The sequence below is a fragment of the Temnothorax curvispinosus genome, unplaced genomic scaffold, assembly GCF_003070985.1.
Source record: "Temnothorax curvispinosus isolate PA1 unplaced genomic scaffold, ASM307098v1 QBEX01006881.1, whole genome shotgun sequence".
Classification (NCBI taxonomy): Eukaryota; Metazoa; Arthropoda; class Insecta; order Hymenoptera; family Formicidae; genus Temnothorax; species Temnothorax curvispinosus.
Genome location: NW_020216661.1, coordinates 134,475 through 146,481, shown reverse-complemented (window position 1 = coordinate 146,481; position 12,007 = coordinate 134,475). Strand labels below are relative to the sequence as shown.

Genomic DNA, 12,007 nt, shown 5'->3' with positions numbered 1-12,007 from the left:
ACGCGAGGGTGTGAAATTTATTCCCGAAAGCAAAGTAGACTGACCGTTATTGCACATGGAAATGCCACGGTCCATGGCGTAACTGATGAGTGCCATAATGATGCCGAGGAGGGCAAGGAAAATCCAGTCCTCACCTAACCGGGCGCCGGTGTGTTTCCAGGCGAAAGCCAGCAGGGCCAGCAGCTTTCGACACAGAGGACCCCGCCTGGACTTCCGCAGATCCTCTGCTCTCGTTTTATCATACTTCCGCCTCGCTTTGTCATGATACTTGAGCTTGCGTGCTTCTTCCTTCGCGTACTCACCCAAGTCCTTCGTGTAGCGACCATACATCTGGAGGCAGCCGATTCCGCGTCATTTCGAACGCTTGGTTGCTAATTAATCGATTCACGCGCAGACGAGAGACAACAGACTCGCTCGTTCAAATTCTAGACCCACTTTTGGTCCATAATTCGTATTCATAGAATTAGATAGAGCTTTAATTGAGACTCAATTTGCCTTGACATTGTAAAATATAATTTTCGTCGCATTCGACATTTATAACATTTCCTGCGTATATTTATGTCAAATTCGGAGTTTAATTCAAATTTTCCCTTAGTTTTAGAGTTACTCTTAATGTTTTTGTGACAACGGCGATGTTTCAGAGCATGCGACAGTGTGATGTAATACGATTTTACCTAAAAGTCCTATTTGCTTATAAAGACGACGTATTTATATATTCTCGTTAAGAAATTTAAATTCTTCTTATGAAAGAACGATACAAGACAAGCGGGAACGCAAATATATATGTTAGCTGATTGCCAATGAACTTTTAATGTCTCTGAGGTCTCGAAAGAGTGAGCGATATTACTCGAGGAAAATTAATTTTAGATGTATTTAAGATATATACGTAACTATTTTTATGGAATTATAATAACATACCATTCAAAAATTTCATGCAGAAATTATATGATAAATTATGTATTATTGCTAAGAATTATAACTGCATTCAACATACAATAATTATCATCAGCCAAATTATATTAAAATAATTTCGCTGTAGTTTAATGTAGCGCATTCTGTTAATCAATCACATCGTATCTTTTCGTCCTACCACAAGATCTGATTATTAAGTATTCAATTCATACGGTTTGTCCGATATGGTTATCGGAAAAAGTCATGCTAGATAATTGCAATCTATTCTAGATAATTACAATCTTTTAGAAAAATAAAAGAAATGACTCAATATCGTTCGCATAATTCAATATTGTTCAATATAGTTTCGTCTCGACCGCCTCGAATATCGTAAAATTGACTTGTTGACCAAAGTTTGAGTGTGACTCGTGTTTTACACGTACCTATTATTAATCTAAGAGATCTAATAGAAACGTTCGGCTTCGATAAACTTGCCTCCAAAGATAAACGAAGTTGTCGCCAATTGTTGTTTGCAATTAGAAATTGTCGATCAGTTTAAGTACTTTCTTACGGCGCTAATCGACGAGCAGAGAAATATTAAAGATGCGAAAGAGCGAAACTCCCGCGTTTTATTGATGATTTAATGATATTAAAACGATCGTTTCTCTAAACTGAAAATCTGATATCATACGATGCGAAAACTATCTATCAAAACAAGCTTTTATCTAATCCAAAAACCGGTCACGTCTCGAGCGATTAATATTCGATAAAACGATAATAAAAATTTCTTGGCAGACAGAAGATTGCTGCGATACGCTAGTCTAAGAAACGGCTGGTCCATTAGCTGTGTTCTCATATTCACTACCAGTACTGAAAATCTATAGTTTACGTCACGTATACTATACATTTTCAGTAGTGACAGTGAATTTGAGAACAATGAGAATACAGCCATTATAATTTTTCAAACGCCGTCGGATCCATTTATTTGTTAATTTAATATAAGCGTATTACGAAAAAAGAAAAGAGTTAATGTCATGCACACTAAAAATATAATATGTCGTTGCATAAACATTGCTACGTCACAATTGTCTACACGCTGATTATCATCGTCTTCACACGAGCGACGATAGATATAACGAGCTATCACCAACGCGGCGCGGCGCGGCGCGGCGGGCGGTCCCTAAGAAACAATTGTACGAAATTGTTTGTAATGGCCGTAATGCCGGGAAAACTGTGCGCTCTCGCGTCGAGACCGTCTTGAACAGGAAACCTATACCCCGTCGCGGGATAACGGTAGGATTAGAATGCGAGCGTGCACTTACAAGGTAGTTGTCGTTACAGACAAAGTATGCCCTGTTCAAGACCAAGGTCGGCAGGGAGAGCTGGGCGAGAAGTTTCACGGATTGCATCGAGGATTCGTCACTTGGATTACTCGACTCACGGAAACTCGAATTTAAGCTTAAAGATGCGTCTCTCCTCGGCTTCTCCTCCATTTCGTACATCACTGCACGATCGTATACCACCTTCTTAATCTACATTCTGAAGTTTCGCTGCGAGATGTAGCCACACGCGGATAAATCTGATTTTTTTCTCGAGAAACTCGCGTCTGCTCGTCATTCACTTCCACTAAAAAGTGTGTTTTATTTCGTCGAAAAATTACCGTCTGATATCGCCTCATGGTCATTGAGCTCAGAAGTCATTAAAGAGTCATACAAATTTTTGAAACTTAATAAATCCCAAAATTCGATAGTTTCGTTTAATATGTACGATTCTTATTCTTCGTCTCTTGCGCATTCTTACGCAACGGCTACTTCGTGGGTAATAAATAAATAAATAAGAATAATTAACAAGGATTCAATTGAACGAAATAATGAAAAAGCACTGTGGAAGTACTCTACGTCACTTTTCTTTTGCTGTTTAATAAATTAACTTTCCGGTATCAACAAATTTTTAAATCGTCACCCAAATTTTCTATAAATTCCTTACGTATATAATACGTATGAAAGTGTCTGCGTTGTTTTTTCTACACCAACAAATTTTTAGATTCTCCATCACTACACGAATCTTATTTACGTTCTTCGAAATGTCATTCAAGAAAATTTTTCACCGTTTAGAGTACTGCCTCGCTAGTACACCAAAATTTTAAATCCTTGTGCTTCAATTTCAATTTATAATTTTGCTTACGTCTCCCGTAACTGTTTACGACTGTCACATTTTTATTTATGCAAAGTCCTGAACGACTTTAGCGGCTCGCGATAAACTTGCGGCAACGTCTGCGCGAATTTTCACGACTGTTTCGAGGAATTCCTTTTTTAAACAATAATTCTATGCATCTGTACGTGCGTACACACGAGCGCAAACTAAACGGCGACGTCTCGTGGATGTCTGCTTCACACCTCAGTGGGAATATTTGTTGAAGTTTGGCAACAGTCAAAATCCTTATTTTTAGCGTCGCCCAGCCAGCGTCGACAGGGCGAAATCCTATTGTTTATTGTCGAATAAGCTGCGCGACGTTTCACCTGAGGCCGCGTAAATTCACCTGATGCGCGCCCTGGTTTCAAGACGCATCCATCTTCTATCGCGAACTCACGCCCGTGCAACGTCACTTATTTCGAAAAATTCTCGAATCTGGATTTTGTCGCATCGCACGCATGTCGTACATATATATAATATATATATGTAAGATTTATTTGTTATACAGTGTGTCCCAAGATCTCGTTCGAAAATATACTTGGCACGACATTGCGCCTGTTATTTATTCGCCACCACTTATGTACCGTTTCCACTTTTTTGATAGACCTAGCGATCACTTATGTATTCGTAAGTTCGATACGCGACAACTCAGTTTATTTACCCGTCTGCTTCAAATTTATATTGTTCTCTAATCGACCGCCCAACGATCAGTCACGCACGTTATCAATCGCGTTTTAAGCGGGCAGAAAATAATATTATGAAGAGTAAGAACATCGATAAATATCTATGAGTGACGTTTCCTTATCACGATTATTTCGCGAATCATCTTTCTTATATGGAAAAAAGACCACGTGACATTATCTCAAAGATTATCTTGTAAAACAGGATCGAGCCTCAAGATAATCGAGTCTGTTTCGATCGCAACGTCAATGATCTCGATCTTGACGTGTGATACCACGATTCTGGCAGCGTCCCCGGGACTAGTTGACGATATAAATATGCGGGTGACAGATGCAGCACGCATCACGCACATCACACACGATTTCGCCGGGCGGTTACATCGCGACTCTCCTGTACGATTGTGCATTAAATCGCCGAGTTCGGTTTGAGATATAATACTTTCAGGATATCGGTTCGATTTAATCGCAGACCTAGAAATCTTTTAGTCTGACAATCGCGTGCTGTATTTTAATTTCCGGCGTACGAATGGAGGAGATAATGCCGATGAAATATTCAGTGGCGTTTTAATCGTGTGCGGGACGATCGATTTAAATATGAAGATGTCACGAGAAACACGAGATTAGATAAGATCGGGCAAGTTCGATTCTGTAGATTGAAATATAGGTGACATTTAAGAGCTGTCGACTACGCACATCGTGACCACGTTCCACTGGGCAATCGGCCCCTAATCCAATTTTAGGCTCCTAACCGATTGGCGTTACGGATAATGAGTATAGGCTCGAACATAAATACCACGCAAAACAAATTGCCCAAATTATTTAAATTGTCCATTCGTCTCGAACATTATAGCTATCCTAATTATTTTGCTATTAATATTTACTAATTATGTAATTAATATGACACTTGCGAATTACTGGCAGTACCAGAAAGTAACGCTAGGCATAAAAGAAAGCTAAGCCAAGCAGTGCGTGGATGCACCCGGAAATTGCACGATCACGAGGTTGCAGATTCAACCTGTGCTGTGTGTAATCTGCATATACATATACATATTACATATATATGTATCATGTATATGCATATAAACATAGGGTATGTGCATATGTGTGCGTAGTGGTAACACGAGGATCTCTTCATGCTGGTCACGCGTGCTCGATAAGCATAACGAGTCCTTAAGAGCTCATTCGCGCGCATAAAAGCGTTGCTTAGAAAGGCGTCGTTGCAAAGACCGCGCGTACTCCTTTGAATTATCAAGCTCTCCGTGAATTGATACGCGGGTGCACGCGATTACACGCGCTAATAGTATTTCCTGAAATCTGCCTCGGACACTTTGCATGAATAGCACAAGTCCAAGTCTCCTACTACGGAAAACCATGCGGGAATTTAGATATTTGACGTAAATTAAAGTATTACAAGACATCAACCAAACAAGATAATTAATATATATGTATAATTATAGAACGATTACTATTTATTGTTAGATAATAATTAAATTTGTTAAATATTTAACAAATTTGTGTGCAAAACTTTGCAACACGCGATTCGCTTCTCCATCACCGATTTTGCCTCAATTCAATCGCGTGCAGAAGGTTTTGCATTACAAGTACTTACAAACGTTACTGAAACTCCGCATTTACACCGCCGCGAATTGTGAAACAGTCGCGAGAATCGTTCGCGATTCGTTGGCAGCTGATCAACTGGTTAATTGCGATGACTAATGTGAATCGTTACCGCGCGCTATTAAACCATGCCCGTCGGGCACGCGGTCGCGTCACGAAACGCATTGTTTTCGCGAAATAACAGTCGCGAGCGTCGAGCAATTTTCAATTTGTAGCGAGATATGGAAAAGAGACACCTGTCGCTCGTATAATACTTGACGGATTACCGCGGTCACTTAATATCACGCCGTGTTGTACGGAATTGCCGATAAATCGCAAACGTCCCATCTATTCCGAACCTCAAGTAAATCGTAAATTTCGCGACGCGAGAACACTGTAAGTAAGCAAAATTATATGAAAAATTTATATTAACAGTTTCTGACGCATTTTTCGTAAGTATATTTTATAATAAATATTTTACAAAGAAGCGTAAAGAAGAGAATTCTCGCGACTTCTCGCTGCAAATAGATCGGTGCTCTTCTCAAGTTACACAAACATTTTTAATCGATTAAATTTAGTATCTCTTTCGTATGGTCTTCTCGTATTTTCACATGGAACAAAAAAGAAGAAATTTAGATCTTTTCCTCCAGATAATTTCACGTGAAAATTAAGATCCGCGCCGCGCCGGCTGGCGCTTCTAAATTTGTTTAAAGATTTCGACATGACCGGACACGCGACAAGGCCGATATTCTCCTGTGTGATACGCGACGAGTCAAGGTCCATCGTAATACGCGCGCACATTCCCGCGCATGGGCAAATCATCTTTTTTGTAATGCACACCGACATAATCAACATCAAGCGTGTCTTGCGCTAATAATGCGAAATATAGATAACAAACACGTTAAAGATCGAATTTATACTACAGATATCTAGAAGTTATATCATAAAATCATAAACTTTTAGAAACACTTTAATAGTAAAAAAGAAAAGACGATATGTACGTTCCGCCTTTAATGCAGCCGTGTCCAACAACGATCTCGTGAAATCGTTTATTTGAAATGTAGTCTCGCCCACTTGGCAATTGTCCAAAGGTCGCGTCATTGGGTTCAGTGTTGCAGGATGGTTTACGGACCATAGAAAATCTCGGACAAATCGCCGGTTCGTATCATGGCATTGCATCAAAACTAGCCGAGTCGGCAATTTGTGAAATATTAATTCCCGATGAGAGAAACGTAGGACGTAAAGTGTATCGTAAAAGCAAGAAATATATTTCAGCGAATGTTTTGCGAAAATCTTTGACGTTTATTGCGTATATAAATAATTTGTATATATAACATCTGAGTTAAAAAAGAGTTTGACAATTATAAGGAGATACATCAGAGTAAATATTTGAAGATATAATGCGCGCAATAAACATTGACAAATCTTGGACTTATCTAGCAACAATAGTCATGGTTTAATTACAAATTGCTTCTGAGCAGTCATTAACGTTATCAGAAACAACAGTAATTAGTCGCGTAAAATACAATCGTAAATGTCTTCAGAGTTCGACTATAAATTTAAAAATCGTCACGTGAAATAAAATACACGACTTCGAAACACCGGAAAAACTAGCAATAAGGCGCGGTTTAGTGCGTCTAATAATAACTTTTAAGTTGCATGCTCATACAAGCAACATATTTTGCAGTCGCTTCAAGAGACAGAAGATCAATAGACTATAACTCACTGTCAAAAATGAATTGCTTACAATCGTGTTAATATAGTCGAAAGGATCGAACTCTTGCTGCTCTTCGTCCGCATTTGGCGGAGGACATGGGTAGAATGCTTGCGACGGTCTAAAAAAAGATTCCGAGTTCGTTTGTGTTTAATTTTGTTATTTAACATTTTGTTGTTGTGTTATTACCTAGGGAATAATAATAAACAGGATAGAACAATAGGTCATGACGACGTCAACGTGACGTTGAAGTGGAGTTAATTTTAACTTTTAAGTGATAATTAAATAAAGTCATGACGACGTCATCATGATATCATTGTGAGTTTTATGTTCTATCTGGATAATCTTATTCACCCGTTTTAAAATAATTTTAATTTAATATTAGAAAACTCTTGAGTTGTGTCTATTGGCTTCTAAATCCACATCTAATTATTATTTTTTATATTTTTTGTTCGAAAATTCTTCTATTGTACATCCAAATGGATTGGATCTCTTTTACTCGAAATTTTAGTGTGTGCTTCTCTACTTTCTGCGCTACCTCTGGAATCAAGGCGGAACATTTCGCGCAAATGTACCTGTGCGGCCGATTCCGGCGGTTTTCCTTTAATTTCGCCATTAGTCTTGTGAACTCCTCCCATTCTTTATCCACTTCTTCCTCGCTACCTTCCGGATGGTGTAGAGTCTCCTCTAGAAGTTCCTTCTTCGCGGTTTGACTCGCCATTTTTGCGCTGTCCGCTCGATCGCGTCGATTTCACGGATTATGCGCACCCACGCGCGTACGGTCGTTCGATATTTCCTCGTGATGCATTAACGCTTTACAACCTTCTCCCTCTTCCGGCGTGCATGTTAAATATGCACGTTCCCCATATCCATGTTCCCCAGAGAGTATTTCTGCGACAAACCGATCTCCTCGCGATACATCGAAATCGTAAAGTTCCGCCGTGTTTTTTTTCTTCCTCGTGTGAAACAGTCGCGGCAAAACCGAAACTGATTTGGAGCCTTTTTCTCTTCCGCGAGCTAGGGAGACGGGGAAATCGATGGGGCACCGTGACACTGACACCGAACACACCGCGCAGGGAGGAGGAACGTTGAACGTTCGAGAATCGCGAGCGAGAACTCGTCGCACACGAAGCCAGTGAGTCACACTGACAGCGAGACGAGAGAGCCGACCGTGCAATTCTCAGATAGAAGGCCCTATAGCCTGGTCCAATTTACGGACTCATTAGGCCGCACTGACAGCCGTCGACGTCGCACACGTACATACGACATACACGCGCGATTTTCCCCCCACACTCGGTCAAATTGCCCATTGTCAACGGACACCTCGCGTACGTCGCAGTGCTGGAAGAAATCGCCACCCCCCTTGTCAAACTCGACATTTTAATTCAATTTGAGTATATTTTAATTTTCAATTCGGGAGTGCAATAATACGCACAATTTTGCCGGTGAAAACAAACGTGTCATTCTGCATTTATTATACGTTAATCAAGGCAACCGTTTTAAAAGTTATATTATTTAAAAGGATGCCACGCTGATAATTGCTAATCAGTTCCAATCCTATAGTCAGTTATTGATTCGCCTCGTAGAGAGAAAGGGAGAGTTAAAAGATAAATTTGCGTGTAATTATATGTACATGAGAAAATTTTTTTGCTAAATTTACTGCGAGTAAAAGAAATTTATAAAAATTATGCGTTACGTGTTGTCGCGAATGCAGCTGATCCTATCAAAGTATCATCGCGAGAGGAATCTTATTGGCGGCATTTCTAGTAGCGACTGTACGAAAGCCGTATACGGCAATTGGCTACTTCCCTCGACGAGGGCTCGTAGGAAGCTGCCTTCAAAGTCATGAGTTATCATTGACCAAAATTACCACGTAATTTGATGGATGGTCGTCTTAACCAGCGCCGGCTGGTCAACTCCGATCAGTCCAATCGATGACATCTTCGATATATCTCGACATTACTTATAAATAATGGTTTTCTAATTCCCTGATATATTATATAAACGTTACATATATTTGAGCATAAGTTCCGCCAATGTCCGTCCGCAACTTTATAGTATATCGACGAAATAATTGGAAATGATCGCAGCTCTCGCGATTGATTCAAAAGAAACAAATGTCAAATTTATCGTTTCGCGGCCGGTATTAAGTTAATCTTGTATCGTCCGAAATATGATCGATATAACATGAATATTAAAGACGAGATATCTCGTTACGTACCTCCTCGCACGGTGGCCGAATGTCGAGTGATTTCCGAAAGCAAGGTGCAGATAATTAAACAAGAGCGGTAATCTGGCCGCTCGCGCGCAAAGCAAGATCTTTAACTGTTGACCGATCAGGCTGTAAAAATCGTTTGTTTGCTTCGTCGCCTTATTTCTACATCGGACATCGCGATGCAAAGAGATAATGCCGTGCGCTCAAAAGCCCCGCCGAGCGCGCAAATTTGCGCCAGCAAATTAACGTCGCGCGATAATGTACCTATTATAACTTCCGATACGCTTCTTTCGTCACAGCTTAACAAGACTTGCAAAATGTTTTACCGTGCACCGTGCTTAAGCGTGACAAGAAATTTGAAACGTGCCATGCGAGATCGTGAGAAGTAAGAAGCGGAAGAAAATAAGCGGCGATTTATTGATATCGTTAAACATTACCTGCGTTATAAAAAGTATAACTAATCCATTTAAATAATCCGGACGGACGGCGAGTATCGTTTATGTATCCTAGTTATCCGAAAGCAAGAAGTACAAAGACTAGACTCGTAAAAATACAAAATAAGCCCATATATACATGATTTTTAGCGACGCATGAAAGTCGATCCAGCAATTAAGTACTTTTGTACGTCATTAAGTCAAAAGACGTCAGACGGTGTCCGGTTCAATCTTCTGCGATTACGCGAAAATATAGAATTTCGTCGAGTTTTGCATATCCCCGTGATCGTATTAATGGATTTATCTGTACGCAGCGCGAGAGACTCGCGTAATATCCACATCAATTGCAATTGAGCAGAAGTATCATTGTGAGACGATTCGCGAAGAAGTCGCGGAGATCGAGCGTGTAAGCGCATTTTCGCTGATCGCGATCGCAGATAACGAATATCGAGCAAAGACGGGGCAATTAATCGTGCATGGTAATTAATCGCGATGACGATCTCTGAAAAGTTGACTCAATGCAAACCCGGGATAAATTCCTTCCGAGAACGAGCTGACCTCTCAATAATCTCCGCGAGTGATCAACGCGCATTTTGTATTCTCGCGAAGAAACGTATTGCAAGCATCATATTGTGCGACAAACGATACGTTTCATTCACGCATCATCCTTATGCTTCTCGCGGTATTCAAACATATTTACGTTACTTCTCGTATAATTTCCCCACAGGCTCGCTTTCGCGCGTGGAAAGTTCATCAATCATCGCAGTATTGTGCATTGCAATTGAATACTTTGATTTGTTATACTTGCTGTATTATACTTGCGGTTGCAGTAGATTGCAAAAAACGCGGAGTTGAATACGAATCGTATGTTTTTCATTAAATCGCAACGTATTCTATTATAGTGTGCGCAATTTTCTCACCGAGTAATAAAATCTTTATCTTCAGATTAAAAAGCACATTTCTGGTCATAAAAGCACAAATAAAAGATATAGAGTATTTATTATGTACACTAAAGAGATATATCAGTGCGTGTGCTTTATTCGACAAACATTAAAAAGGCGACTTCACGGGGTGATGTCGTACGCGTTAAGACCGCCATGGGAATGCAGAAGTCCCAGAACGCCACGGATGTCCCATGGGTTCCATGACCCCCTGACAGTGTGTTAGATCGCAGTGAATTAGTTAATGCGAGTCACATGGAGCGGCGATGAATTATTGTGCCCGCAATGCGTCAACACTGCAGACGACTGCATTTTGGATAGGATCGTTTGTCCAATTATTGAATCTTCCTTCCTGTTTAGCTGCGACGGAGAAATGAGTCATAATAATACACATACCGTCGGCTCAGCAATCCCTTTCACATTTTTTCTTCCTCCAACAGATTGCAGGCGCATGTAATTTGCAAATTTTGTCATAGGATGCAATACCAAAATAATTATTAAACGCGATGCGATAATTGATTTAACGTCTGATGATTAATGACATGAGTACAGATTATTTACACGCTAATTATTTAGAAAATTAAATATTATAATATTATACACTGTTAAATTCGTAGTGTCAAATTATACTCAATTTGAGTCATTTTTAACTATTCCTATAGGATATTATAGGAATCGCCACTGCTTTTACTTAATGTAAAGTTAATTTAACTAGAATAATGTTAATTTAGCTAAACCAATGGAGTTAAAATAGTACTGTTTTGTGATAAAATAACAAATTTCGACACAGTTACAAATAACAAAATATTATTTAACTCAATGTATTGGTTTAAATTTCATCCTTTAATATCTAACAGTGTACATATATACAATATAAATCCTAGAAAAGTCTTAATAATTCTTGCAAATGTTTTGCAAAATGTTCGCGTAGCTTTATTCTTTCAAAGAATTATATCTAATTGTAAGATATATCGATGAAGAAATATAGGTATACCTTGATTATTGAGTGTTCTCCGAACGGAGATTCGACTAAAGAGATAAGTCTAATTAACGTCGACTGTGATGCCATTAACCGGCGTTTTAATGACTCATGTATATATAGTTCTCTCTTATAGCAAGTTGTGTTTTATACCAATCCGTCGATCGTCTGTCTGAGTCAGAGTTATGCAAATTTTTAGAAACAAGTTTGAGTTCTATCTTCAACTTTATCATTAATAGTGATATCACATAACGATTTCGCGCAACAACATATTTTTCATTTAAGTCTTTAATTGCTCATACCCCTTGGATCGTGCAACGAGCCGCGTTATCGCGTAAAAAAATAAGATGGGACCAACGCCAAC

The 12,007-nt window shown here is 39.4% G+C and overlaps 1 protein-coding gene across 7 annotated transcripts in view; it reads right to left on the bottom strand.

Moving 5' to 3' along the window:
- LOC112456476 (chloride channel protein 2) overlaps positions 1–12,007 on the bottom strand; it is a 32,406-nt gene that overhangs the window by 6,191 nt on the left and 14,208 nt on the right. For 4 of the 7 annotated variants that reach the window (XM_025019031.1, XM_025019032.1, XM_025019033.1 and 1 more), the window contains one exon: positions 45–330. In XM_025019031.1, the coding sequence (XP_024874799.1) occupies positions 45–330 (286 nt within the window). Of the gene's footprint in view, positions 1–44; positions 331–2,213; positions 4,645–7,107; positions 7,196–7,649; positions 9,235–9,295; positions 9,385–12,007 lie in introns of those variants that run through there. The other 3 variants (XM_025019029.1, XM_025019035.1, XM_025019030.1) reach the window with 3 other exon arrangements.